Source organism: Hippocampus guttulatus, chromosome 13, assembly GCF_054856545.1.
Source record: "Hippocampus guttulatus isolate MCC_2025c chromosome 13, RoL_Hgut_1.0, whole genome shotgun sequence".
NCBI lineage: Eukaryota > Metazoa > Chordata > Actinopteri > Syngnathiformes > Syngnathidae > Hippocampus > Hippocampus guttulatus.
In genome coordinates, this window is record NC_141273.1 from 388,941 (window position 1) to 415,445 (window position 26,505).

At 53.6% G+C, this 26,505-nt stretch overlaps 4 protein-coding genes across 7 annotated transcripts; 2 read left to right on the forward strand and 2 right to left on the reverse strand.

Moving 5' to 3' along the window:
- Positions 1–559: 559 nt before the first annotated feature.
- LOC147195598 (amino acid transporter heavy chain SLC3A2-like) lies at positions 560–5,264 on the reverse strand. Of its 2 annotated transcripts, none has more exons than XM_086126699.1 (8): positions 4,491–5,264; positions 3,703–3,893; positions 3,171–3,344; positions 2,412–2,509; positions 2,188–2,330; positions 1,531–1,840; positions 1,155–1,235; positions 560–982 (listed from the first exon to the last, which is right to left on the reverse strand). In XM_086126699.1, the coding sequence occupies exons 1-8, from the start codon at positions 4,850–4,852 to the stop codon at positions 638–640; spliced, it is 1,704 nt and encodes a 567-aa protein (XP_085982825.1). In that variant the 5' UTR covers positions 4,853–5,264; the 3' UTR covers positions 560–637. The 2 variants fall into 2 exon arrangements, with proteins under 2 accessions (XP_085982825.1, XP_085982824.1); XM_086126698.1 differs by having other exon boundaries at positions 560–985.
- Positions 5,265–5,412: 148 nt separating this feature from the next.
- On the reverse strand, positions 5,413–7,929 carry haus2 (HAUS augmin like complex subunit 2). The gene is made up of 7 exons (XM_086126701.1): positions 7,475–7,929; positions 7,037–7,108; positions 6,855–6,953; positions 6,719–6,788; positions 6,497–6,629; positions 6,305–6,413; positions 5,413–5,603 (listed from the first exon to the last, which is right to left on the reverse strand). Exons 2-7 carry the CDS (start codon positions 7,106–7,108, stop codon positions 5,487–5,489), a joined length of 600 nt encoding a protein of 199 aa, XP_085982827.1. The 5' UTR covers positions 7,475–7,929; the 3' UTR covers positions 5,413–5,486.
- A 67-nt stretch (positions 7,930–7,996) lies between these two features.
- LOC147195600 (uncharacterized) lies at positions 7,997–11,189 on the forward strand. The gene is made up of 8 exons (XM_086126700.1): positions 7,997–8,208; positions 8,331–8,452; positions 9,289–9,427; positions 9,503–9,624; positions 10,312–10,422; positions 10,538–10,644; positions 10,721–10,811; positions 10,904–11,189. Exons 1-8 carry the CDS (start codon positions 8,112–8,114, stop codon positions 11,015–11,017), a joined length of 903 nt encoding a protein of 300 aa, XP_085982826.1. The 5' UTR covers positions 7,997–8,111; the 3' UTR covers positions 11,018–11,189.
- A 427-nt stretch (positions 11,190–11,616) lies between these two features.
- Positions 11,617–25,612, forward strand: baz1a (bromodomain adjacent to zinc finger domain, 1A). 3 transcript variants are annotated; one of them, XM_086126694.1, is made up of 29 exons: positions 11,617–12,172; positions 12,397–12,523; positions 13,523–13,801; positions 15,367–15,525; positions 16,143–16,244; positions 16,328–16,415; positions 16,488–16,604; positions 17,678–17,890; positions 18,204–18,299; positions 18,384–18,522; positions 18,640–18,771; positions 18,958–19,278; positions 19,350–19,515; positions 19,591–19,697; positions 19,884–19,981; positions 20,069–20,298; positions 20,378–20,598; positions 20,875–21,005; positions 21,101–21,228; positions 21,324–21,421; positions 21,674–21,745; positions 22,015–22,097; positions 22,189–22,353; positions 22,439–22,623; positions 23,425–23,535; positions 23,615–23,724; positions 24,034–24,230; positions 24,315–24,402; positions 24,772–25,612. In XM_086126694.1, the coding sequence occupies exons 2-29, from the start codon at positions 12,411–12,413 to the stop codon at positions 24,948–24,950; spliced, it is 4,128 nt and encodes a 1,375-aa protein (XP_085982820.1). In that variant the 5' UTR covers positions 11,617–12,172; positions 12,397–12,410; the 3' UTR covers positions 24,951–25,612. The 3 variants fall into 3 exon arrangements, with proteins under 3 accessions (XP_085982820.1, XP_085982821.1, XP_085982822.1); XM_086126695.1 differs by having other exon boundaries at positions 23,428–23,535; XM_086126696.1 differs by lacking the exons at positions 11,617–12,172; positions 12,397–12,523; positions 13,523–13,801 and having other exon boundaries at positions 15,378–15,525; positions 16,147–16,244.
- The last annotated feature ends 893 nt before the right edge of the window (positions 25,613–26,505 follow it).

Here is a 26,505-nt window from a genome sequence, read left to right on the forward strand (position 1 = left end):
GTGCTACATGGGCGTGCGTCACCTGCCGGTGTCACTTGCTCGAGACCGCAGGTGTCGAAGTCATTTTGGAGTTACGACTTCTCTTGGAGGGCAAATGTTCAATCAGCTCATCGCATTACTTGTACACAACAACAAACGGATGCGTGACCAGTTTTGATCACTCGAGTCCATGATATGTTTCTTTTTTTTTTTTGGAGACAGTGCAGTCTTTTTTGGGTGACCCGGGAAAAAGTCTGACACGGTTTCGGCTGTTACTTCAGCCTTGTCGGAGCTCCCTAAAAAGAGCTCTTTGTTGCTCGTTCAATGATTATTTAAGTGAGCGGAAATGGGGTCACAAAATGATCAAAAACTCTCAACATTATTGATTATACCTGACGGTAGAGATTTTAGCAGGGATCGCCAGAGTTGGTTTGTTTTGGGCGGCCGCATAAAATGACCTTGGCGGGCCGGATTTGGCCCCCGGGCCTCGACTTTGAGACCCGTACACGTTAGTTGCACTTAAACGGGGCCTGAAAATCAAACGATTCCTTGATGGAGTCATACGATTGGAAACCAAGTATTTCTTGCTGATATTTATTTGCCTTTTCTTCTTTTTCAGGACACAAACGCGAGACCCAAACGCGATGACATGGCGCTTCTAGCCGCCGTAGGGGAACCTGAGCAGCATCGCCTGACCGGCGCCCAGACGCAGGTCGGCGGGGTTCACGCGGGCGCCCGCCGCCGGGGCGCCGGCGGTGGCGAGGACCACCTCGGCCAGCGGCGGAAGGCCGCCCCGGCGGGGGCACTCCAGCCGGGCGTCGTCGTCGGCCCAGTTGAAGGCGGCCAGGAAGCGAGCGCTCTGATCCCACGAGCGCACGAAGGCCAGCGACGACGACGAGTTGACGAGGGGCACGAAGTCGCCGATCAGCAGGGAGTGCTCCTTGGCGCGGGCGCCGCTCAGGTGGCGCACCAACTCGCGCAACCGAGCGGGGCGGGCGCGACGCTGCTGGAGGCGGGGGGGGGGGGGGGGGGGGGGGGGGAAGACGACATCATCGTTATCAATATGGCGTCATCCTCCTCATCTCCAATGTAAACGTCAGCAGCAGCAGCATGGCGCTCACTCGTTCTCCTCTTCATCGTCATCCTCTTCACATTTTGCGTTTGCAATCGTTTACCTGGAGGGTTGCGTTAAGCTCCTGCTCCTCGTCCTCGTCCCCCCCGAGTGAGTCCCAAATCATTCTGGGAAACTTTGTGCCCTGCAAAAGACATGAAAAGCCAGAAAATAAATAAATACAAACAGTTGAACCCCCCCACCCAAAAACACAATTTGAAGAACGCCCCAGCCCCCTCCCCGACACACACCGAGTTTTTCCAACCGTGACTCGGCAGCTCGGTTGCGTGAAAAGGTGACATTTTCAAGCCGCGACACGGCTAACGTTTTCGTGTCCAAATATAAAGGCGAGCAAAGCCGCAGCCTTCACGCAGACGAGCGGGAGTTTCCAAGCCCTTTCTCTGGCGCCACCTTGCGGCGAGGCGAGTACCCGCACTCACCTCGTCCATCAGGCCGATCTCATCGCCGTACTGGAGCACGGGCGTCCCGGGCAGCGTGAAGAGCAGCAGCTGGTAAAGCGGCACCAGGGCCGGGCCCGCGAGCGAGGCCAGGTGACCCGCCCCCCGCCCCCCCAGGTTCCAGGCCAGACCGCTCGCAGAGTGAGCGGCGTACAAGTCCAGGACGGAGCGAGCCAGCTCGGACGCGTCTCCCTCCAGGAGGACCCCGGAGGTCAGGAGGTCCACCCCGGTGGACGACAGAAGGGCGGACACGGCGGCGGCCGAGCGACGCTCCGTCGAGCCCATCAGGAGTCTGCGGGGGGGGGGGGGGGGGTCGTCAGCATTTCACAATAAAGCCACCGGGCGAGACTTCCTGTACCGCAGGCAGAAAGTCGCTCTTCCAAAGGCACCGACATTTCTCAAGAATGACACGCACTCGAGTTGTTTATGCGAAGGCTGAACAACGATTTTGATTCAAATCGATATCGCAAGGTCATCGAATGCCTCGCGCCTGCTTGGGAGAATTCTGATCAGCACTTCTATGAAGCCGAGCACGGAACGACTTTCTTTGCGTGACATCTGGGACGTTGCCACGCCGATGTTCGGCGACTTTCTCAACAGTCGAAAGGAATCGTGAGCACTCCCGAACGTGACGCTGACCTCCTGGTGGGCCGCTCGTTGGTCCCGTTCTGGACGATGGCCCGGATGTCGGCCCACAGCGACGGCACGGCGGCGGCTACGTGCTCCACGTCCGCCAACCGAACGCCGTCCACGCCCGCGCCGAACCAGAAGACCAAGGCGGGCTGAGGACAGACGGACAGGCAGAGTCGGGGATGGGCGGCGCCGCCCCCGCTGGCAACGCTCGTGTCGTCTCACGGCCTCACCTTCAGCTTCTCGGCCACCGCGGTCACGCTGGCGTTGGAGTACCAGGACCCGCTGGAGCCGCGGTAGTTTGGAGTCAGGTCCAGGACCACGAACATGCCTTAAAAATATATATATAGTAATAATAATAATAATTAAAAGGGCACTTTTTGCAGTGCTCCCACCCTTGCGAAATTTACTCCGCCGCACGACGGAATGTCCATCTGCCAAAAAGAATCGGTCAGGATCGACTTCAACGCGTGCTTCCTGGTTGGTGTTAGCGCTTGCTATCACAGAGAGCGGATCATGTGACTAAGAGACATAAAAGAAAGCCAGAAAAAAATTGCTGGGAGAAAACAACGGAACACGGCTTGATCTGGAATTCGACTCCTCTGAGCTATTTTTGGGGCCGTCATCACGTTGTATTTGTCCAAACAAATGGCATCTCAAATGAACAAGAAACGCAAGAAAACACTGTGGACTTTGGAGGATAAAGAATATATCCACCAAAGTATTGTCCTAGTATCTGTCTGTGTTGTTCCCACATTTATGTTCGCAGATCCAACACATGAAGACGATTCATTCGCCCATCAATAGCGCTTTTTTTCCCTTCTTCTTAATACTCCTTGTTAGCATGAAGCCGAGCGAAATGTTGGTCCCAAAATCTGGCAAACCGCAGAGGGGGGGGGGGGGGGGTTCGCTGTCCTCCACTTTGGGCTCTTGCTGCGTCTCCGCCACAGAAGACAAAGACCCCTTTTTAACGCCGGCGTGCGCGCGCTCACCCTTCCTGTGCGCCACCCGCACAAGCTCCTTGAACTGCTCCAGACTTCCGGCATCAGCTGCGATCTCCTGAAAGCTCAGCGCGATGGCATCGTCGGGCGGGGCCACGTGCACCGGCCCAATCACCAAGCCTTTCAACTTGAGCTGGGACAAGGCGTCCACCTTCTGCTGTACACCTGACACACACACACACACAATGACGTTAGTATACAGTATGCTAACACGGTAGCTCTGACCACAGGCACACTTTATAGACCACGGTTATTATGGGTAACGAAAACGAACATCATGAAAACAACCCCCCTCCCCCCGAAAAAAAGGAGCGTTTCAATAATATGGTGTCAAGACGCGAAATATGAAGTCATCGCTGCAGCTCATCGTATAGCATCGGGAATACACGGCGGTCGTGGCGGTTTGTGTTGGATGTGGCCACTGTGCCACATCCAATATGGCAGCGGCACCAAGGCGCTCAAGGCGGGGCGTGCGGCGCGTGCGCGGCCTTGGCGGCCGGCGGCGCCCCTTGGTGACGGTTACCTCCGATGTCCCCGGCGTCGGTGAAGGCGTGCACGCTGGGCACGTGGTAGAGCGCCCCGCGGTTCCACCAGTGGGTGGCGGGCCGCTCCCGGCAGCGCGGCGCCTGCAGGATGAGGAGCACGGCGCCCCCCAGCATGCCCAGCCAGCCCAGCCAGAAGAGGATCAGCAGGGCCCAGCGAGTGCGCACCCACCTGCAACAGGACAAACAAGAACCGTCTCACAACCGTTTTTGGGGCTTCCATGCCCAGCCAGGCATTGGCCAGCCTCAGCGCCGTCGCTCACAACTCACTGATTCACTGAGTTGGGGACTTTTTTTTTTTTTTCATTGGATGGGAAGTATGGATGTTTTGCGTTTTTTTTTTTTTGGGGGGGGGGGTGTTTACAGTTCAAAGTAAATATGGTGAAGCCGCATTTGGCTGTGAGGTTGCACACTAACGGACTAAGCAGCCAAAAGAGTTGAAGTCGGCCCCAAGGGTAAAGGCTTTTCAATCCAGATCAAAAACTTTGCTTTGACGCCCTTTGCATCCGTGAATTATCTTTTGTATAAAACGTGTTCTACAGCTGCCTTTAGTGAGAAAAGCTTCCTCCATTTTATTTTGTCAAGTGGCTGGATGACGAAATAAAATCCTTTGGCTCCAGATAGAGTATTATACATCTATTTGGATCCAGATGAATAGAATGGAGTCAATTAGGCAGCGGCGGCCCTGCACGACTGGTTCTCGGAACGAATTGAAACCCAAATAGAGTACAGTACTGTATAGGAAATCCAAGAGGAGCCGCGTTCCTACCCGGGCGTGCCCGCCACTCGTAGCAGCTCCTCCTTGTTGAGTCCGGTGAATTTCTCCCGCTCCTCCAGCTCCATCTTCACCTTGACGCAGCCGTTCTTCTCCGACTGCGCTTCCGCTCCGTTCACGGCTGGCTTCTCATGGCCGCCCTCCCCCCGTTGCTTCTGGGCGACGGCCTCCGGTTCGTCGCGCCGGTCCAGAAGCACTTCGCTCACGTCGGCCTCCGTCGCATCAGCATCCGCAGCCTCGTCGCGCCGAGCTTCGGGCTGCGTCGGCGGAGGCGCTCGGTCCGCTTCGCTCGCCGCGTCATGCATCTCCGCGACGGCCCGGTCCCGGTTCGGGGTCGGGTCTTCGGTCCGGTCCATTGTGGCTGCGGTTTGGGAACCAAAGAAAAGGAGGAGACGAGACGACGATGGTGCTCGGCGACGGTTCGGGATGAAGAGAAGCGCGGGCGTGCTGCGTTCAGGGCTGTCGGGAAAAACCACGCTCGAGCATCAACCGTTGAGTCACGTCCGTCAAACAGCCGCCTGATGTGTACAACGCTATTTATTCTGACTTGGATGTACACATTTACGTTGTGTAAATAAATTTGTGCGTGGTTATGATTCAAACAAATACAATACAGGACGATACAAACAGACGTAAAAACATGGAGCGCCACATTTCCACGTTAGTTGAAGGCCTCATTCGACAAGATTTCTCTTCCGGTGCTTTTTATCACCCTGACGTCGAAATATTCTTTACGCACCTTGGGGGGAGAAAAAGATCAACAAAAGAACCAATACGAGGCAGTTTCGAGTCATGATGAATACAAAATCGATTCCGTTTTTCTCAGTGAAGTGTACGAAATCGTAGTTGAGGGACCTCTACCGGCCACGGGGTGAAACTACATTGGCGTGGCCCAAAACAAAGATGGAAGCTCGACTGCATTTCCAAAGAAACGTTTATATTCCAAACAAGAAGAAGAGGTCACAAGGGGACGGAAGTAGGCCGGTGAGGTCAAGACGATGATCTGTCACTCAAGCGGCTGTCGCACACGTCCTTCCATCCAAGAAGGCGATTGGCCAACACCTCCTCCTCCGAGGCCACGGCCAAGAGTTGGGAGACGGACGTTTTCTGACACAAAAGACGCAGGACAAAACCTTCACGCTTCAACGCGGGGGACGGCAAAAGTCGCATCGCTCGCTACTGTTCACGAACTGCCTTGTGTCATCTCTGCGGACTTGGCGCATTTGATGCAATTTACTGCTCATAGAATGATTATGATTTCCTACAAGGGACAAATCAAGAAAGTGAAGAGATCATCAAGATTAGCTTTGCCAATTTAACCCCGCAAAAACGGTTTGTTCAATTCTGTCCAGTTTTCTCATTAAAGTGAATTGTACAGGTTACAAAAAGTCTTTTGCATGTCTTACTTGATTGATTGTATATAGAATAAAAATATTATCGCTCTAAACAAGCAAATGTATTGATTTGAGGAAGTGATTATTTGGGAATGTTATCAAACTAACAATTACATGTCAACATTTTTTTTCTAAATTGATTTGGTTAATTGATTCACTGTACAAAAAAAAAAAAAAAAAAAAGTGATTCAGTTATGTTGACAGCACATGCCAATAAAACATTGCTTCATTGATGCCATTAAAGATTTGGTTCGTTCCAAACAAAGAAGACAGAACATTAAATTGGAATTATCTTTTGATTCAAATAAAGTGCTTGAGAAGCTTTTAATTAGACAAACGTTAGATACTGTCCATCTTGTCGCAGCGTTACCACGGCTAATGTGCTGGCCAAGCTCTCGGGCCTAAATTTCCTACCAGCTGATCCAGGTCAGCAGCGGCATCGGCGCGTCGGCTTACAGCGCTTCTCTTCTCATCCAAAGTCTCCACAAAGTCCATCGCCATGTGGACCACTTGCACCACAAACCTGGAGCAGCAACAACAACGTGACCTGCTGTCGACACACGGCGGTCATCTCATTGGCACGTCGGACGCGGAGGCGGATGCTACCGGTGCAGGTGGGCCGGGATGGGCAGGCTGGTGCCGCTCAGCGGCCTGCTGAGTCGCTGGGCCAGAAGCTTGTGGTCCTTCAGAACATCTTGCAGGTGAGTGCAGAACGTCTGCAGCGCCTGCAGCCTGGCAGCTGAGGAGGAAGGCGGAAGTTCTTCGATAAGGTTCTGATCCGAAACGCACCAATCGATCAACAGGCGCATGCGCGTGCATGTTCCTCACCAAGGTACAATGCGTGAGTGACGTCGGCGTTCTTCTTGTCCTGCTTCAGTAGCTCCAGTTCCAGCTGCAGCTGCAACACAGGAAGTGAGGCTGATGATGTCATCAGCGCGGGACAAATCGAAACGGGCTGCTCTACCTTTTCCAGCTCTTTCTGCATTTGGATTCGCTGCTCAGCTTCATGCAGCTGAGAGGAGAAGAAGGAGCTCTGGGATGAGTAGGCAGACGCTAGTTCCTCCTGAGAACCGCAGTGAATTAGCTTACTGGATGCAGTTACAAGCCAGTCAAGAGTTAGCGATGGCAACATGCCTACAGGCTGACCTGAGACACCGCTCCGCTGGACACACATTTGGACAGGAGCCTGGGTGATGACGTCACGGCGCATTGAGGCATCTGGGGAGGGGGATTGTATTGTGACGTCACGCTCAACACCTCCAGATTTCATCGGGTGAAGGTTGACCGAGTACCATTTTGAAAACGCAAAAGACTTTCTCATTGGATGTGTCCTATAGCCATTTCCATATATATCATATGCTTACACACTTGTTGAACACTGAACCGTAACCGCACAGCGAGCTATACTGTATACGAGCGCTTATTATTCGCGCTTAACCCTACATTCAGTACCGTTCGCCTCATCAAAACACAACTTGGCCGCAGAATTACTCTCATGTAGAAGAGCTGTGCCAAAACTAAGCGTCCGGATTCCTTAAAACGAGTTTTTATCGAAAGAATAAACACAAATAGCAAACGACTTACCGTGATAAAACAACAGACTTTTTGGTCGGAGGAGTGAAAAGTTCAAAATCTGACAAACGTTTGTTGAAATTCGAGCCCGCCAGACGCTTTGAGTTTTATGTTTGTCTCCTTCGTGTGTTTCGAGACGGTGTAGCCGCTCGACAGTGACCCCAAATAGAAGGACGCCATGAGAACTGCACGCTCAGGAAAAAAAAAGTCAACTCGCGACAGCTAATTTGAAGATGCGAACAAGCTGGGAAAAAAACATGCATTTCGACATATATTTCTGATTAAGTGGGCTGATTCTTGTGCCGAGAAATTGTGTTCGTGGCGTCTTGACATGAAAAACCAATAAAGTTTGAGTGAAAAAATACTTCCGGTTTTTGCTTATTCTTCTTTTTTCAATGCTTGATTAATATTTTCGTGTTTGTGGTTCGAAGTATCCATCATATGGACTTCGAACGTACAGTAGTGCTCAGATAACAATAAATAAATAAAGTGTAATAACGAGTTTCAAACTACTGTTCCGCGCGACAGCATCCGGGTCTCCGGGTGACGTCACTCCGTGTTTGAGGCGGAGCAGCCTTCCCGATGGATCCGGCCGGTGGCGCGGCATAGGAGGCCAAAGTGTCGTAAACCAGCCAGCGAAGAAGCCACGATGAACTTGGGTGAAGCTCAAAGTGAGCTAAGGCAGCTCTTGAGCAGAGTCGAACCTTCTCAGCTGCCGAAGCTGCTCGACTGGATGCGAACTTCAGGTACGCGCGCTCGTCTACGACTGCGACGTCTTCTGCCGCATTGACTCGCTTCGAACTGTTGGAACGTCACACGTGTCGAGTTGTCGTTGACTACGTTTACCCACGATGCCTTGCATTTGGAGATGAGTTGGATGAGCTGCTGGTGGACAACAATCGAGTCATCCTGAGGTGCATCGCTGATGACATCAGGGACAGCCTGCCGACGGACGCCATGCTCGCGTGTGAGGCGAACGCCCTGCACAAGGTTGCAAGCATGCACACGTGTCTTTCACACTCACAGACTGAAGATGGCCTTTTCACACTGACTACACCCTCTCACTGCATGTGCGATACATGCAGTCTTTCCCATTGGGACATAGCGACGTATACATCATTCACGATAACATGTACCCCTTTCGCATCGACATCTATCTTGTTCACACCCACATACACGACACCCCTTCCAGATCAGGGTACAACTTTTGCCATCGGCATGCACCCTTTCCCATTGGCACATACCCCTTTCACACTGAGGTGCGCTACACCCATTTCACATCTACATATGGCCCCTTTCACATTGGCCTGCTGGCATTGACCCCTTTCACACCGAAATGTAGCACCTTTCAACAAAACTCTTTCACGCTGACGCATATTGGTCTTCACACCTAAATATACCCCTGTCACACTGACCTGTACTTTTTCAAACTGCCACGTACCCCTTTTACAAGACAAATCCTTTCACCCTGACAATGATGGCATACACCCCTTTCACACTGGCATAGACCAGTTTTGCCCTGACATACACTTCTTTCACTGGAATACACTGTATAACCTATGTCACAGTGGCACGTGTCCCTTTCACTCTCCATCGACACATACAGTACATCCATTTCACACTGTCCTAGCCCTTTGACAGATCGCATTTCACACCGACATCATTTTAAACTGACATATGCCCCTTTTGCACCACAATCCGTAATGTAGCATGTTTCACTCTGACGGAAATCCCTTTCCCATGACACGCCTCTCCAAAGCGACAAATACCCCTCTCCCACCGCAAGATGCGGGCGTGTGTACGGTACGTGTGTTTGTGTCTGGCAGATGAAGCGGCGCGCACGTCCGACCGTCCACGTAGACGCCTTCCTGTATGACGACGAGCGCGTGGACTCCCTCTGCGAGGCGGGAAGGATGAGTCGATGCTACTGTCTCAAATGCGGATCCTGCAGCACGGCGCCTCTGGGTGCGTGAGTCCGTCGCCGCTCGACAAATTGCGGTGCGCCGTTTTCCCACAATTGTCGGCTGTGTGCGCAAACAGACTTTGTCTCGCACTCGTTCTCCACGTGCGAGCTGCTCTTCTTGTTCCAAAACGTTCTGCCGGACCTGAGGGGTCGTATGCTGGTGGACGTCGGGTCAAGACTGGGGGCCGTGCTCTACGGGGTCAGATGGCAACACGAGCATACCCCCTCTCACGCCCACATTGACACACATACTTCTAAAATCAAAATACCCCATCCTTCCCTTTCACGCACACACGGATCTGTTTTCACCCGTCGTATACGCCTTTCGGACAACATATATGACCTTTTAAAAGCCACATTGCACTTAGCTACTGACATCCACCCTTTTCACACTGGAATGTACTGTATTCCTTTCACATACCCCTTTCAGACTGGTATGTACCAATTTCAAAAAGATCTACTTTCCCTTTCAATCGAGTTTCACCCGGCTCAAACTTTCACATCAATATAACCCTTTCACGACACACCTCTTCAAATCAATATATGGCCCCTTTCATGCTGTCATACCCCCCTTTCTCACTGGTATGGAGCCCACCCGCACATCAAGCCATTTTCAACCTCCCGCCCCTTCACCCCGACGTTTCCCTTTCACAGAGCCCTTTGACACCGACGTACCTTTTTAAACTGACTTACCCCTTTCATGCAGACACACTGTACCCCATTCATTTCCCTTTCCCCATCCATGTACCGCACAGTTGGCCCTCAAAACTACTGTATCTGTACACCCCTTTCTCACAGAGTTATAGACTCGCTCACTACCTCTTTCACACCGACACCCGTTAGGTCTTTGACGCGGCCATACACCTCACCCTTGTTGTTCGTTCAGGGCTACGTGTATAGCTCGGCGTCCCGGCTGGTTGGCGTAGAGGTCAGCGAGGAGTTTGTTCACCTGCAAAACAAAATCGTGCTCAAGTACGGGATGGACGCCAGAGTCCAAGTGGGTCCGCTTCCGTCTTGGCGTGCGTGTGGCGATCGGCTGAGGCGGTGCATTTGATGGTTTTTATTTATTTTTTGCCGAGTGTGTATTTATTTGTGGAGTGTTTCCGCCGCAGGTCATCCACGCTGACGTGTGCACGCAGGAGGCTTTGCTGCGGAATGCCGACGTGGTGGTCATGAACAACGTTTTTGAGTATTTCATGGAGCCCGGCGAGCAAGTCAGGTCAGGGCAAGGTTGCGCACGCAATATGGACACGCCCAATTAAAAGACATGCAGTTAACGCAGCCGCGCCGTTCAGGACCTGGAGGTTCATCATGCAAGCATTCAGGAAACGAGGTTCTTTGCTGGTGACGGTTCCCGGTCTGCACGAAGCTCTCCAACCTCTCCAGGTGAGGCCGACGCTCGGTGATGGATGGCGGCCTGCCCCACCAAGCATTTGCAGCATTGATTCTTTTCCGCGCTTCCTGTTTTGGGCCATCAGGAGCCGCTGCCGGCCGGCTGGGTGGAGGAGCTTCCTTTGGACTACCACGTATATGTGGGTAAAGACTCCGACCCTGAGGATCTGCGACAGATCCACCTGTACAGGGTCTTATGACCTGGACTGTTTTCTCAAGTGTGTGCTTGTCAAGTAAATCCGCAAAATAATGCGGCTTGGAAAATGGATGGATGGATGTTTTGACATTAGTCATAATTGTGGTACTTGGTGTGTTGTTGTTTTTTTTGCACTTGTGTATATTTGAGAACCAGTAAACCAGATTTATATCTTATATAGTCTAAAAAATGTGGCTTAATGTATGCACACTCTCTAAGCAGTTTTGATCTATTCAACTCAGCTGTATTTCTCGAGCACTTGAAAACAACCGCCGCTGTATACAAAGTGCTGTACGTGGAACAAAAATAAGTCATACAACAAATGATCATATCTAAAAGTCATGTGAACCATGACTTCATTTCGGTTTTTGCGCAACGCGCGTCTCCTTTCGCCGTTTTGACGTCATAAGCCGGCTCTTTCACCGTGGTTGGCCGTCAGGAAGCGGCGCGGTTGCGCGAGCAACCATTGGCTGGCGGCAGCACACCCAGCCAATCGCGGTTAGGCTCCGCCTATTAATTCACTCCGTGTGGCGGGTTCAGGAGACTCACATCACCTCGGAGACCGGGACTCTTTTGAAATAAACGATGTTTATTCATCGATAGTCGAATCTAGCCGATCTATCCGTCCATGAATCGGTATATTGAAGACATTTCGGTGTGTGTGAACAGTGACAGTTACGCAAAGTATTAGGTTTAATGGCAGTCGAACAAAGGTGGACGTTTTAAAGTCGACGAGGTTTCAAATACAGTTCAAGGGGCGCACTCGCCTGTGCACTGAAGGTCGCGTTCCGATGGTAAAATCAAATGTCAAATGTCTTCCGTGGATGTGATCTAAAGCGTGACAATTCGTGCCGTCAGTAGCGTCGCTGCTTTCATTCAAAGAGACGTTTGGGCGTCACCTAACGGGCCACTCGACCCAGCATAGCATTACCACACAGACATTTCCGAGCTTTGCTCCGGTACGTAAAGTGGATAAAAACTTAGTCAACAAGCCGCCAGTCAGCCCGCTCGACCCGGGACAGTTGGTTGCTACGCGTCGCGGATTAGTTGGCGTCGCAACAAACACATACTCTCTCACACACACACACACACACAGAGATACTTTCGGCGAAGAGGCGCGACATAACCCAACCTTCGCTGCTACACCGAGCCCGAACAGGTGAGTCCGGTACCGGGGAGCTCAATTGGTTCACTCTCAAACAAGAGCGAAGCGTCACAAGGCTCATCTCCACGCGGCCGCCTACTTAGCGGCTCTCAACAAAAGAGCCGCTGAGATGGTCTCAGCAGGCCGGGCGCACGAGACCACACCGGAGCTGTGCCTCGGGTTTCGGCCGTGCTGATCGTCTCCCTCTCCGATATATATATATTTTTTGTTCGTTCCAGAGCGGCCGCCCGAGATGCCGCTCCTTCACAGGAAAGTCTTCGTCCGCCAGGAGCCTCCGGTCGACCTGCGCCCCGATGAGGAAGTCTTCCTTTGCCGCATCACGAATGAAATATTTCGCAGTTACGAGTGAGTCTCACCTGGCCGGCTGGCCGCCATCATCATTCAGCGCCACCAACATATCACCTGAGCCCGGTGGCGTGACGTCACTGCATGTTGGCTTTCACTCTCTAGCTCGCGATAAACTGATATAAAAGTACTTTAATGACAACGACGCAAGGGTTTATATGATATCTATGTGATTGCGTTTACCCCGAAAGACTTTTTTTATGGCAGGTGTGTTGTTAGCCGAGTTAGCTCAGCTCTTATCTGTCACTTGTTAGCTACTTTTAGCCGCTAAGCTGCTAACAGGCCAAGCCCGGTCGAGACGTCCCCTTCTTAAAGGGGAAGAAGACAGACTTCATTGTAACTTTAGTGGTTGATTGAGTGAGTGAACGAGTAAACACTCGTGTTCATCATTTGATGGCAAACAAAACAAAAAACCCTGAAGCTACGTGCTCTAATATGGAGTTTTATGTTTGACTACCAAACTGGCTGACTACAAAATCGGTCAACCCAAGATGGACAGATGACTAAAATTACCCGATTGCCAAGAGCGACCATCTGACTGCTAACCTGAATGGCCCAGTGACAACCAAGGCAGCTTTCTAAACATGACTTGGTTGACGAAAGTCACCAAGCGATAACTAAAAGCAAGCAAGCGACTGATGACGAAAAAGGGACTGACGGGCGGACTAACAAGATGTTGGTGACGGGAATGTCAGTGCAGCACTGTCGCAACCCTCGCATGACTAAAATGTCATGCTGCTTCCCTGGCAAAAAAAAAAATAAAAAAAAATTCCACAGCCGACAAAGAGCTGAATGGCTACTAAAAGGGCGGTTACGTTGCAACCAACGACGCGGCCCCCCCCCCCCCCAAACAAAATTATTACTGAGAAGCAAGCATTCACAGTGGTGGCCCCCCCCCCCAAAAAAAAAAACCTGCCCCATTTTTGTTTCGTAAACTCGTTGATTGTCTTTGTGTCCGCCTTTGAAAGGTGTTGAATGAATCTATCATCTTGCCCTCAGTGAATTTTTCGAGAGGACCATCCTTTGCAACAGCCTGGTGTGGAGCTGCTCCCTGACGGGCCGAGCGGGCCTCACCTATCTGGAGGCGGTCGAGAGCGAACGGCGGGCCAAGCAGAGCCTCCGCAACTTTCCGTCCGCCCTGGTGCGGCCGCTGCTGCACCTGGCGGCGCTCGGCCTCCGCGGCCGCCTGAGCGAGCTCTGCGAGGACATCTACGCCTTCGCCAAAGAGCGCTTCTTCCCCGGCGAGACGGTAGACGTCGGCGGACGCGATGGGGCAAGGTACAACAGTCGGTTCTTGGCGTAGGGAAACCCAAGCCAACTGCGTAGACAACATTTCGCGCCCCATTCGGTCTCTCTGGTTCACGGCTGCCTTCAGACGCATTATTGAAAGGTGCGTGTATGTTTGGTTAAATTAGAGCCGCAAAGATGGCTCAAATAATTCAATAAAAACAAAAACAATAAGGGTTGGCGAGTTCCAAGTATCACTGCGGATTACATCAAGGTATTGTAATGCCCTTCAGTCGCGGAGAGGAGGATGCTCGCAGTCGCTGATACTATTCATCATTTTTAATAAACTAAGTAATAAACACACGCATTCAAAGGAGCCACAACTCACGCCCATGCGCTCCTCACTCAGACTAACTAAGAAAAGAAAACCTTTATTAGTCTCGCAATGGAGAAATTCCCGATTCACAGCAGCAAAGTTATGAAAGGCAGAAGTAGAACAACAAAATACAGGAGCTGCTGGAAAGGCAGCCACTCACGCGGCGCCATTTTGAAGTCAAAATAACACAACACAACACATAGGACACAGACAGTCGTGCAATCTTCACCACTTTTCTGCATACACTTTGTTCTCTGAAGCAGTTCTAGATGAAAGAGGAGAGGATCAAAGTGTCCTTTCACCAGTGGATCAGAGACGTCATGCTGAAAATGTGCACGCGTCTGCTAAAAGCTAAGTTTTGAAAGCAAACACGAAGCTGTAGCGTCCATTGACGAAAAAGAGATTGGCTCACATCTCCTGTCCCATGTAAATCCACTTCAATTCCAAGCCGCGACTCCCGGTTCCACATCCGCATCGGCGCTCCGCGCTAACGCTCCTTTCTTCTCATCATCGGCTCCTCAAGCCTTACATCCATCCGGCCGCAGACCGTTCAACAGCACCGATCTCTCCGCTGAACAAAGCGGGGCTGTGAAAAACGCTGCCCATAACGGGCGCGAGACACAAGCGCCCCGGGACTGTCCAGCAACGACAGTCAAATGGCGCCGGCATTCCTCCCAGGCAAAAACAGCGCTGGTATACCCATGCTGCCGAGAAGGCGCAACCACCAAGCACAGTTTCCTCCTTGATGAATGTCGTGGCCAAAAAATGCTGAAAAAAGTCCACATCAGGTCCACACGATGTAACAACAAACACAAAGTGACAAAACAAACCCAAAAACAACAAAAAAAGCAAGGCTCATGAGAGCACTTGCCGACGGCCGCCTACTCGGGCGCCATCTTGACTTCAAAAAACTACCGGAGCCAATATTCCCCCCACCTGGCTCCTCCCCTCTCTATGACGTCACACAAATACAAGAAACAGATATTACAGTATTGTTACTCAAGACGGTCGATGAGAGGAATAGAAGACAGCCGTTCGTTTCATGTCATTGTCAAGTACAATTTGTCTCCTGCAGAGCAGAACAGTTAGCCATGTGGCAGCTAACCGCTAACCTGAGCTCACCGTCGCCAAATCTACACTTTCCTATTTGTAGAATGTAGATTCAGCAGGGATAATGCGTAGAATTGTCAAACTATTTGCTTGACCTGTGCAACAAATGCTTGCGCGTGTGTGTTTTTAGGCACGCGTGCGAGATCCTTCAGGTGCACTCGCCGCATTCCAGCACAAACGGAGCGCCGGCTTCCAATGGACATAAGTCGGCTGACGGCAACATCATCGTCATCAGCGACAGCGATGATGATGAAGCAGCCGCTGACGCCGCCTTTCAGAGTCCCGGCAGGTCAAAGTTTATCTTGCAAAGTCAAAGTTGTCCAACCTGTTCTCATCACTGGCGTGTTTAGAACTTGCGATAACGGTAGGCCAAGAATCACTCCGTTATTTTTTCTTTTGGGGCCCGAGCGGTTCAATAATTCATCATAAATGCTCTCGATATGCTTAGTTTCTTTTGAAACGGCAAATATTTTTCGATGTAGTCATCCAAAGTGATATGCTTTGCAGAATGATGCTTTTATTTGTGCATGTTTTTGTATTTGAACGATCCTAGTTTATAAAGTAAAAAAAAAAAAAATTCCAGCGTTAAGTGTTGGGGGAAACAGTCACATTTTTTGTCTTGAGTTACCCCAATTTTTTTTTTACGTTGGATATTTATATGTGTATGTAAAAAAATATATTTTCAACCTCAAAATAGCCATTTTGGTCAAGCCCATATTTTTATGTTGCACGACGAGTTTCAAACAGGAGTCGAGGGGGGGAAAAAACAAACTGGCTTACTTTTGTAGGCCACCTAAAAAGGTTTTGCAGACTAAACGAGGGCGGTGATTGTGTCGCTTGTGGATGTGTATGTCACATGACTGTGTGTGTGTGTGTGTGTGTGCGTGTGTGTGTGCGTGTAAACAGAAAGAGGAAGAAGCCTCTGAGTCCGTCGGCGTTCAAGTACGAGGTGAGGATCATGACAGAGGAGCACAGCGAGCCGTTCGTCGTCCGAGCCAATCAGATCAGGTGACGCACACCCCACGCGCCGCTATTTGGATCAAGGGTGCGCAGCGGGCGGGGCCGTGACGCAGCGCCTTTGTCGTGTTCAGTCGCAGGAAAAACGTGATGTCCCGCGAGCGCCTGAAGCTGCTGCTCAAGCAGCACTGCGAGCCCGCCAACGGGATCATTCGGCTCAAGGTGCCGAGCTCGCCCGCCGCATCGGCCGCGAGGCTTGGCTTCCTCTGACCCGACTCCCTCTGCGTCCGGCAGGCATCCAGCGTGGTGAAGTACCGGCTGGCTGAGCAGAACTTTTCCCACTTCTTCCCGGATGAACCGCCCCAGTTCCCCTGCAGTGTCAAGCTGGAGGGGCGCAGCTCACCGGTGCAGGTGAGATGAAGTTTCGCTCCGACGCGAGGCAGACCAATTGCTAAGATGAAGAAGCGGACGCTGGTTTTTGCTCTTTGGTCCGGAGGACGCGACGTGCACGGTTTCCACGAACGATTAGAAATAGGGGCTCGTCGGACCACAGAACACTTTTCCGCTTGGCATCGGTCCGTCTTAGATGAGCTGCGGCCCAGAGAAGCGGGCGGCGTTTCTGCCCGTTTTCTCAAAACAAAGTTGATCACTTTGAACATGAAATGTCTTTTTAAGGCCACGTCCCAACGTCATTGGAATTACCGTATTTTTCAGATTATACGTCGCTCCGGATTATAAATCGCACCAGCCAAAAAAATGCATAATTAAGAAGGAAAAAACATGTCACACTGGAGTACAAGTGGCATTTTGGGGGGAAATTTATTTGATAAAATCCAACAGCAAAAACATACCTGGCATCTTGAAAGGCAATTTAAAATAGAGAACAACAGGCTGAGTCGGTGTACGGTATACTAACGTTACATGACTGACAAGCCTGGTGATAACGACGTAATATATTAGCTAGCATAGCATCTATGCTGCGTGTCATACATAAAGCATATTTGACAACAAAGCTGACCTTGACCTTGATATTAAGAGTTCTTCAAATAACTCTAGCATAAAGAACATGCTAACAAGTTTACCAAACTATCAGTTCCACTCCAAATCACCAAATCCAATGAAATCTTCATCCTCGGTGTCACTTTTTAAACAACTCGGGAGGTAGACGATCCGCCGCTTCCTCTTCTACGTCGCTTACGTCAGACTCATCGTCGATTTATCAACACAGGCCGAGAGCGCCCTCTTGTGGTTTATTGTGAAATGACATCATGTGTTAATAAATTCACACATAAATCGCTCCAGAATATAAATCGCACCCAGGGCCAAACTATGAAAAAAGAGGGATTTATAGTCTGTAAAATACGCTAGGTTTGTACTTCTCTGAGTTCATCTTGAAACTGAATTAAATCTAATTCATGTTCAAAAAAAAAAAAAAACAGTAGGTGGGCATCCACATGTTTTCACTTGACCGTATGAAACATCAGGCGAGCTTGTGGTTGCTGAAGGCGGCGGCGGCGCAGGAGAATCTGAAGTTGCAGCAGAAGGAGGAAATGATGGCCAAGGCGAGGCTGAAGAGGGACAAGGAGGAGGCGCAAGGGGGCAGGGGCAAATTGAAGGAGGACCAGAGGCAGCGCTTCGAGGAGGAGAAGCAGAAGAGGAGAGAGGAGAAGGAGCGCAGGAAGCAGGAGAAGGATCTGGTGAGTCTTCTCCAGCTGGCCTGGCCTGGGACAGGCACATTGGACTACTTTTTTTTTTTTTTTTGACAGACAGGCGGAAGCATATCTGCCATTTAAGTTTTACGTTTTTGCCAGCTGATTTTGAATTTAATGTATTGCAGTGTTTTTCTTTATAAATATGATCTCTAGTAGGGATTTATTTATTTTTATGAAACCACAACAAAAAAATCATCCCGTTCAATTCAGATCAGCGTTCTGCAAAGTAATCTCCGTGTCCAGCGAGATGGGCGGGCTCACCCCACGGTTGTCAAGTGTCTTGGCTTCGGCTTTGCAGGAGCGCGAAAAGCTGAAGGAGGAGAAAAAGAAATACGCAGAGAGGCTGAAACTGTGGAACAAACCCAGAGAAGACATGGAGTGCGAAGACCTGAAGGTCGGTGACGGACGGCACCGGCACGGCGCGGCGCGCCCCCCCCCCGAGCGCCGGACGCTCGAGCTTGTCGTTTGCCCCCCGCAGGATTTGCCCGCTCCCACGCCCGTCAGGACTCGCTTGCCGGCCGAGCTCTTCGGAGAAGCCGTGATGGTTCTGGAGTTCCTGCGGGCCTTCGGCGAGGACTTCGGACTGAAGGACGAATTCCCGGAAGGAGTGTCTCTCGGTCAGAAACGCCGCCTCTGAAGCGTCGGCGGCGGTTCTTGCCCGCCGGGCCGTAGCGTCGAGTTGCGTCACGGACGGCCGCTTCCTCCCCTCAGCCAACTCGGCTCTCCCTTTGCAGAGGTCCTGGAGGAGGCCCTGGTGGGCTCTGATCCGGAAGGTCCCCTCTGCGAGATGCTCTTCTTTTTCATCACGGCCATCTTTCAGGCTCTGGATGAGGAACGAGAGGACGTGGCCAAAGATGCGCACGAAGGTGAGAACGCACGCGGGAGGTCGCCACGCGGACGGGAGGTCGATTTCCGCCTCAGGCCGCTCGCAGAGTCCTTTTTGCCTCCGACCGTGTCGTGTTTTGCTGAATGGCAAAAGCCAAATGGCGCATTTGCGAAAAGATGAAAATGACGGACGGCGTCCCAATGCGAGCGTCGCGGTGCGTTTCCAGATCCGTCCCAAGCCCGGGACGACGATTGCGAGCGGGCCGAGTCGGCCGCCGACGCCGCCCTGAGCTCGGCCGCCGCCTGGTCTCAGCTCCATCTGGGCTGCAGCCTCCAGGAAGTGGACCTGGACAGCTGCACGCTGTCGGAGATCCTGCGTCTGCACATCCTGGCCTCCGGCGCCGACTGTCACCAGGGCAACCTCAAGTTCCGCCACCAGAGGCGGGGCGGCTTCACGGCCACGGACGACCCGTGCGTGGAGCTCCGCTCGGCCCGCCCGGCGCTGATGAGGAAGCTGGCGCGCACGGCGGTCTACGACCTGACGCCAGGTGAGCCGGCCGCCGCTCGCGCGCGCCCCCGCCCGATTTGGAAAAAGCGAACCCGACTTGCGTTTTTCCAGCCGAGAAGCTGAGCATCCTGCGGGCGCTGACGGGCAAGCTGCTGACGCTGGCGTCCAGCAGAGATCTGATCGAGGACTGCGTGGAGGAGCAACGCGCCGCCAGGCAGGAGCTGAGGGAGCTGCGGGCCGAGCAGCACCGCCGGGAGCGAGAGGATGCGGCGCGCAGGTAGGCCCGCCCGCTCGGCTCGGCTCGGCTCGCCCTTAAGACGCCGGCGCCACGGCTGTCCGTTCCCTCCCTCAGGGTGCGCCTTCGCAAAGAGGAGCGCCTGCGCGAGCAAGAGCAGCGCCTCAAGCTGAAAGAGCAGCAAGTCAAGGTCCTGGAGACCAATCCCTCGAAGACCACCAAAGGTTGGGCCGGCCGTAAAAACTTTGTCCTTGACTAGCGTTTGGCTCGGACCTTACGAATGCGCAAAGCGAGCTAGCGCTACTTAGCGTGTAAGAAGCGCACGGCTAAAGTTAATGACGCAAACGAACCGGACGGCTCGAGCGCGCGAAGAGAAGCTGACCTCGCCGCCGGCTGGTCTCTCCCCTCAGCCGAAGCCAAAGACTTGCCGGCGAACGGCGACCCCAAAGCCTCGGCGGGCGCCCCCGCCGCGTTGACGGCGGAGGAACAGGAGGAAGAGCAGGAGAAGGTGACGCAAAACGAAGCGGGAATCGGAGCCGGCGGCGGCCGTTGCAAAGAGGCGCTTGACGCGTGGCTCTCGGCCCTCCCGGCGCAGGTACGCCAGCTGCTGGAGCGCATTCAAAAGGCGGCGGCGCGCACCAGCCTGCATCCGCTGGGCCGGGACCGGCTGTACCGCCGCTACTGGCTCCTCCCCTCGGCGGCGGCGCTCTTCGTGGAGGAGGACGGCTTCGGCCTGACCGAGGACATGTTGCGGCCTCACCCTCGAGCCCGCCGGGCCGCTTCCGCCGAAGCGGACGACGACCGGGAGGAGCCCGCCGAGGGAAGGTGGGTCGCGAGGCGCTCGCAAAGTCCACACGCTTTGTTTTTTTGCCCAAATGACGCCAATCCGTCGTCGTCCCCGCAGCGCCGGCTGGAGCCCGGCCCCGCCGCATGGCCGCGGCCCGCCGGCGGACCGTCCCAACCGGTGGTTCTTCTACAGTTCCCCCGAGGAGCTGGAGCAGCTGACGGAGGCGCTGAACCCGCGAGGCCTTCGCGAGAGCGGCCTGAAGGAGGCGCTGCTGCAGGATCGCGAGCGTCTGCTGGAGGCTCTGCGGGCCTGCCGGCGCAGCAAGTACACCTGCGCCGGTACGAAACGCTGCGCCCCTTTGGTGTCATTCGCCGGCGCTCTGACATCGTGACGATCGCCTTTTCGAGCGAATCGTAACGAATCGAAACGGCCGGCTGTCTGTCGGAACCCTTTGTACGTAAGCGGTGGAGGCCAGACCTCCGACGCGCATCCTGGAACCTTCCCTTGGAAACGGGAATGGGGGCTTTGAAAGCCCCCCCCCCCCCCCCCTCTGGCCACGAAAGCGCGCTTTGTCTGCTGGCACGGCCCTCACCCACGCCGCCTTTTTGTTCCAGATGATCCCGAGTCATCCCGATCCGTTCCCAAATGCACCGCGGCGGCCGAGACCCTCATGGAGGGCAGACTGAGAGACCTGCTGCTGGACATGGAGGACCGCATCCACCAGGGCACTCTCGGGATGCTGAAGGCAAGGCCGCGGCTCGCCCCGCCACGTCGTCGCGCGAGGACGTCGCGGCCGCCGACCGGGCCCGACTCTTATTTATTTTATTATTTTTTTTCCAGGCGATGGACAGACGCGAGTGGCGGGCGGCGTTGGAGGCGGGCCGCTACCGGCTGCCGAGTCCCGAGGGAAGCCGAGCGACGGGGCCCGACTCGGCTCGCCTGAAGGCCGGAGACGGGCGTGCCGACGGGTAGGAGGCTCAAAACGCGGATGGCGACGAGGATGTGGAAACGGACGCAAATATTTCCTCTCACGAGCTGCGCGTGTGCGTGTGTGCGCGTGCAGGCTGTCGGCGAGCAAGACGGCGGCAGTGACAGGTCTGGCTCGGGCGCTGGGCCACGTCGAGCGCGGCATCGAGAGACGCTTCCTCAAAGCTCCGCTGGGTAGGTGCGAAGGGCCGCCCTCGTCGGGCGCATTCCGTTGCGACCGGCGCGGAGAAGCCGACAGACGAGCGTGACGCTCGACCGAAGACGTCCGTCTCGTTGTTGGCGAGCGTGCGCACATCGCTTGGCTTGCGGCTTCCTCAAGTCTTCGGGGGGGGGGGCGAGCCTCAATGGGAAAACCTTTTGCCTGGCGCGCACGAGACCGGCGCAAGCGCGCTAAGCTAAGCTAACGTGTGGCGAACGCCTGCGCAGGTGCTGACGAGTGCAAGAAAGAGCAAAAGGGCAAAAAAGGCAAGAAGAAGGACGAGGACCAGGCCAGCGACGGTACGAGGCTTCTACCCCCCCCCCCCTTTTTTTTTTTTTTCACCTTCTCAATCTTACTTTGGATTTCTCACTCCTGCTGTTGCCTTGTCTTGGGGGGGACGGGGCAGCTTTTTGTTGTCTCTCATTTCTTTCTGTCTGTCTCACGTCAGCTTTTTTTTTTCCATCTCTCTCACTTCATTTTTCTTTTGGTCTGCGTCGCTTGTCCTTTGGCTTCTTTCAGGGGTTTTTGCTCTTTTTTTATCGCTCTCTTTTTCTTTTCTCTTTCTCAGACGGCAGTGACGGCAGTCGTGCGGTGAAGTCCGTGTTGGAGCGCTGGAGAGAGTCTCTCTCGTCGTCTACCAGCCTGTCTCAGGTCATCGTTGTGCCGCCTTTGTAGTTTTTCATTTTTTTGATGAGAAAACCTTTTTCGACGTCAAGCTGCCCTCTTGCGTTGGCGCGCGCAGGTGTTTGTTCACTTGGCCATCCTGGACAGAAGCGTTCTGTGGTCTCGCTCGGTCCTGAACGCCCGCTGCCGCGTGTGCCGGCGCAAAGGCGACGCCGACAACATGCTGCTGTGCGACGCCTGCCACCGCGGCCGCCACACGCACTGCCTGCGGCCCCGCCTCAAGGTGCCGCCCGCCACAGCCGGCGACGGCGGTCCCTCGGCGCTTGGCCGCGCTGACCGTCTTCCCCCCCCCCCCCCCCCCCCCCCAGGGCGTCCCCGAGGGCCAATGGTTCTGTCCCGACTGCCGGCCCAAAAAGAGATCCGGCCGCCTTCGTTCTCGCCGGCGGTCTTCTCTGCGGGAGGACGAAGATGAGGAAGAGGAAGACGAGGCCGAGGAAGGGTCGCAGGACGAAGAGGAGTCCGCAGAGGAAGAGCCCGCCGAGGTTGTTGGGAGGTGAGGACGCCGCCGCTTGCGCTTTTTGCCAGCATTTTGAGCTACTTTCAAGACCCACAGGATATTCTGTTCTTTTCGTTAACGGCGCGTCCAGCCAATGACGATACATTCGAGGCCGTCTTCTTCCAGTTAACTCAGTTTTATCAAATCTAGCCCCCCCCCCCCCCCCCCCCCAAAGAAAACCAACTCTTGTGAAAGGAAAAATAGGACTTGCAAATGCAAATATTTGTTGTTGTTGTGTGTGTAAAATGCCTCAACTGGCATCAGTCAAGTTGCCGAGCGCCCGACCTTCCTTCCCAATTTGTGAGCCGACTTCACGATTAGCCGCCGACGGCTTGCGGTGTTACTTGCTTCTCGTATTTGTTGGGTGCTGATGTAAGACGGTCGTTTATTCTTAGCCTTGAAAACCAATTGCCATTTTCAGGAACGGCCTCACCATCCGCTGATACGCTTGGGCGCTTTCTTTGAATAAGAAAGCGATTTTATCTGAGCCATCAGTCAATTTAAAAAAAAAAAAAAAATGGTGCCTCTCCTGCGATGACCAGCTGAGCTTATTATTAGCTGCTGACGTGACGCTGACGGCAATTATTCGCTGAGCCTCTGTTGTCCGATGTCACTCCAGGGCTGCTATCATTAGCTTTTTATGACCCAAAGTGATTTGTGGAGCTTCCCGGGCAGAGATCTGCGTCTAAAAATGGAAGACGCCGCTTGGATGAGATGAAAAGATGAGAACGCTTTTGTCGGCAGACGCCAATACGTCATTTTTGCCTTTGAAAACGGCACATTTTCACCCTCCGGTAGCAGGAAAGGTCCGGCAGCCCCCCCGAAAGGCAGGGGCAGTCAGGCCGCCGCCAAAAGTCAGCCGGCCGCCGCCAAGAGCGCCGCGACGTCCAACGGGAAAAGCGCATCCAAGTAGGTCTCGTTCACTGGCGGGTTTCGCCGGGTGCCGCCGCTCACCGTCGCCGTACCTTTTTGGGAAAATGTCACTCAGGTCATCGGGCAAGAAGGCCCCGCCTCTTCCGTCCAAGGCCGCCGCGTCGGGCAGCAAGAACGACGCCGCCGCGGGAACGTCGGCGGGTCGCAAGAGACCGTCCGCTGCAGGTACGCTGGCGTCGGAAGGTGACGTCGTCGCGGGGTTTTTCCGCTCCGGCGTCCCCATCGCTCGGCCGCGCATTGGCGACTCCCGTACACGCGCCGTCGATTGGCGCGAATGCAAGATGGCCGCCGCATTTGAGATGGGGCCGTCCCTCCGGCGCGAACAGCCGAGATGCCTTTGCGTTCGTTTCTGTCAAGACGAGAATGTCCAACTAGCAAAAGCATCCTCTGAAGATGTGCTTTCATTTGGGACGTCAACATTGTGGAGAAATATCGCCCAGAGATCCTCCCCCCCCCCCCCTCCCTCTGTGGTAGACGCGGCGGCGCCCACCCAAAGCTGCAAGCCGGTCCTCCCGTCTCCGTCTGGCGCCAGCGCCTCATCCTCGGGTAGCCGCCGCTCGTCCGGCAGGAACCAAGGCGTCCACGAGCTGTCGGCGTGCGAGCTCCTGATCGTGGAGCTGGTCCGCCACGACGACAGCTGGCCCTTCATGAAGCTGGTGACCCGCACGCAGGTCAGCTCGGTTACCGAGCGAGCGAGCCATCGCCAGCCAGCCTCGGCGTCGCCGTGCCACTTCCCGTCTCGCTCTTCTGCGCAGGTGCCCGACTACTACGACATCATCAGCAAACCCATCGCGCTCAGCACCATCAGAGAAAAAGTCAACAACTGCCAGTACCTCAACTCTGGTATTCCAAACTCTCTCACACACACACACACACACACACACACACACACATTTGCGGAAGACTGCAGCGCTCTCGCATGACTGGCAACAAGGGCCCGACCGATTTGATCCCTTTTGAAAATGCTGGTAAGCGATAATATGGCGAAACCATGAAGGCTAGTCGAGATGATGGATGTCCTTGCACCGTTCGTCCACGAGATGGCGCTCTGACTCCATTCCATCCTACACGGCCGAGCTCGATGAGACTCGCAGAAGGAGCTCCGGTCGCTTCTCCTTCTCCTGTTCACAACTCGGCCAGTCGCTCGACTTGCGCCTCGTTGGCCGCCATTTTGTGAATGGCTCTCCAACTTGTGGATGTGTTGGCACGCAGGGGACTTCATCTCAGACGTGGAATTGATGTTCTCCAACTGCCTCCGGTACAACGCTCGCCACACCAACGAGGCCAAGGCCGGCCTGCGCCTGCAGCAGTTCTTCCGCGCCCAGCTCAGCAAATTGGGCCTGTCGGAAAACGCCGCCGCCGCTCTGCCCGCCAAGCGAGCTCGCCACTGAGCCGGGTCACCCTTGGCCCCGACGCGCCGTCCTCTTGACCCCTTGACTGCGTTTAATGGGACCACAGGGGTCAGAGGTCGTTGTGAATTGACTGGTTTGTTTGCGGCCCGTCCCGCTCTCCTTGTTCCAACCGCTGACCTCTGACCCGCTGCCGTTCAGGGTGTTGACTTGACCCGAGGTGCCTCACTTCACTTCAGAATCCTTTTGCACTGACACCAAAACGCACGCTCGCGTCTTTTGTGTTTCTCAGGGACGACAACAACAACAACAAAAAAAAGACGCGATCTTCCTGCCGGCTACCAAATGGTTCCCATTTCGATTGCTCTTTTTCAGAAATGCCACTAACGTTGCAGAATGTCAGTCGGGGGGGGGGGGGGGGGGGCTGGGTGACCCATGAACAAGTTTGTGTTTGGCTTGTTCAAAAACTTGATTTCTCTTCTTAAGTAGCGTCCTTAGCAGTGATGACGGGTGTTGAACTCTTGGCTCATTTTGGTGCGGACTGATGCAAGTGTTTTCGGGGTGCAGGTCAATGTTAGTTTGTCCCCCCCCCCCCCCCCCCCACACACACACACACACACACCACCTTATTTATTTCTGACTTTGTCCAGCCTCCTTGTTTTGCAAAAAAAACAAAACAAATAAAGTTTTTTTTTTCTAAAATAGCAGATGTTGTTTTCATCTCTTCACCAAGCACACCTTCACGTACGGACGCTCTTGTGCGGCACCCATCGTTCACGTGGCTACATTTGGTGCCCCCCGAACGTGCTACGAAGTACATTTTAAAAAAGCTCGGAAAGTGATGTCAAATTTGAATAGAATTGCTGGAAATGCGCAAAGGCTTCCAGTTTGTGGACCTCTTCGTCACACCAATCTGACCGGCGACATCCTGCGAGTTCAACCTCCCACGACACGCCCCTTTGGGAATGGTTTTGACCCGGTCGGTCAAGGCGGAATCCATTCGGTGTCGCTGCGCACTCCCAAGAAGGAGCACATCAAATCTTGATTGAAATGGCCCGGCCCCACCCGACCTGTGCCTCAGGTCTGCGGCCCAGACGCTATTAGAGGTAGCGAGAACTAAGCGGACGCTCCGAAGGGATGGAGCCTTTTCCCTTGCCGCGCCCTCTCTTTGGGCCAAGGCTCCTCGCTGCCCATCTTTCAAGGTCGTCATTTTTTATTCTTTGGGTTTTGACCACCACGAGACCTGATTTGCGCTTTCTAGCGCCTTCAATTTTAATGTCTTTGATTGTGTGTTGTAACAATTCTTTTGCTTCATGCACAGCACTTTGTACACGGTGGTGGTTCTTTTCAAATACACGAATTGAGCAAAACGGCCCAAGATCCGGATGTCGGCGAGAGGCGACTCGCACACTGCATCTGATTGAACTCGACCTTTATTGTGCCATTGCACAGATTTGATGTTCGCCAAATCCTACGGCACCCCACTAAACGAGAGTCGCAAAGTCGACCAATTTCAATACTCTGCCATCCAATAGAAGATCATTTATTTGTTCTTACGAGAAGTTGCTGACAGAGATGAACCAAGCTACGTGATTTG

Coding starts and splice junctions, on each gene's coding strand:
- LOC147195598 (XM_086126698.1), bottom strand. CDS start 4,852: ATGGACCGGACCGAAGACCCGACCCCGAACCGGGACCGGGCCGTCGCG. Junction 2,331..2,411: donor CGGTGGCCGAGAAGCTGAAG/GTGAGGCCGTGA, acceptor GTCTGTCCTCAG/CCCGCCTTGGTCTTCTGGTT. Junction 986..1,154: donor AGCTTAACGCAACCCTCCAG/GTAAACGATTGC, acceptor CCCCGCCTCCAG/CAGCGTCGCGCCCGCCCCGC.
- haus2 (XM_086126701.1), bottom strand. CDS start 7,108: ATGCCTCAATGCGCCGTGACGTCATCACCCAGGCTCCTGTCCAAATGT. Junction 6,789..6,854: donor TGCAGAAAGAGCTGGAAAAG/GTAGAGCAGCCC, acceptor CCTGTGTTGCAG/CTGCAGCTGGAACTGGAGCT. Junction 6,414..6,496: donor ATCCCGGCCCACCTGCACCG/GTAGCATCCGCC, acceptor TTGCTGCTCCAG/GTTTGTGGTGCAAGTGGTCC.
- LOC147195600 (XM_086126700.1), top strand. CDS start 8,112: ATGAACTTGGGTGAAGCTCAAAGTGAGCTAAGGCAGCTCTTGAGCAGA. Junction 9,625..10,311: donor TGGGGGCCGTGCTCTACGGG/GTCAGATGGCAA, acceptor TTGTTCGTTCAG/GGCTACGTGTATAGCTCGGC. Junction 10,645..10,720: donor GAGCCCGGCGAGCAAGTCAG/GTCAGGGCAAGG, acceptor CGCGCCGTTCAG/GACCTGGAGGTTCATCATGC.
- baz1a (XM_086126694.1), top strand. CDS start 12,411: ATGCCGCTCCTTCACAGGAAAGTCTTCGTCCGCCAGGAGCCTCCGGTC. Junction 19,279..19,349: donor GGTCTACGACCTGACGCCAG/GTGAGCCGGCCG, acceptor GCGTTTTTCCAG/CCGAGAAGCTGAGCATCCTG. Junction 19,982..20,068: donor AGGAGGAAGAGCAGGAGAAG/GTGACGCAAAAC, acceptor CTCCCGGCGCAG/GTACGCCAGCTGCTGGAGCG.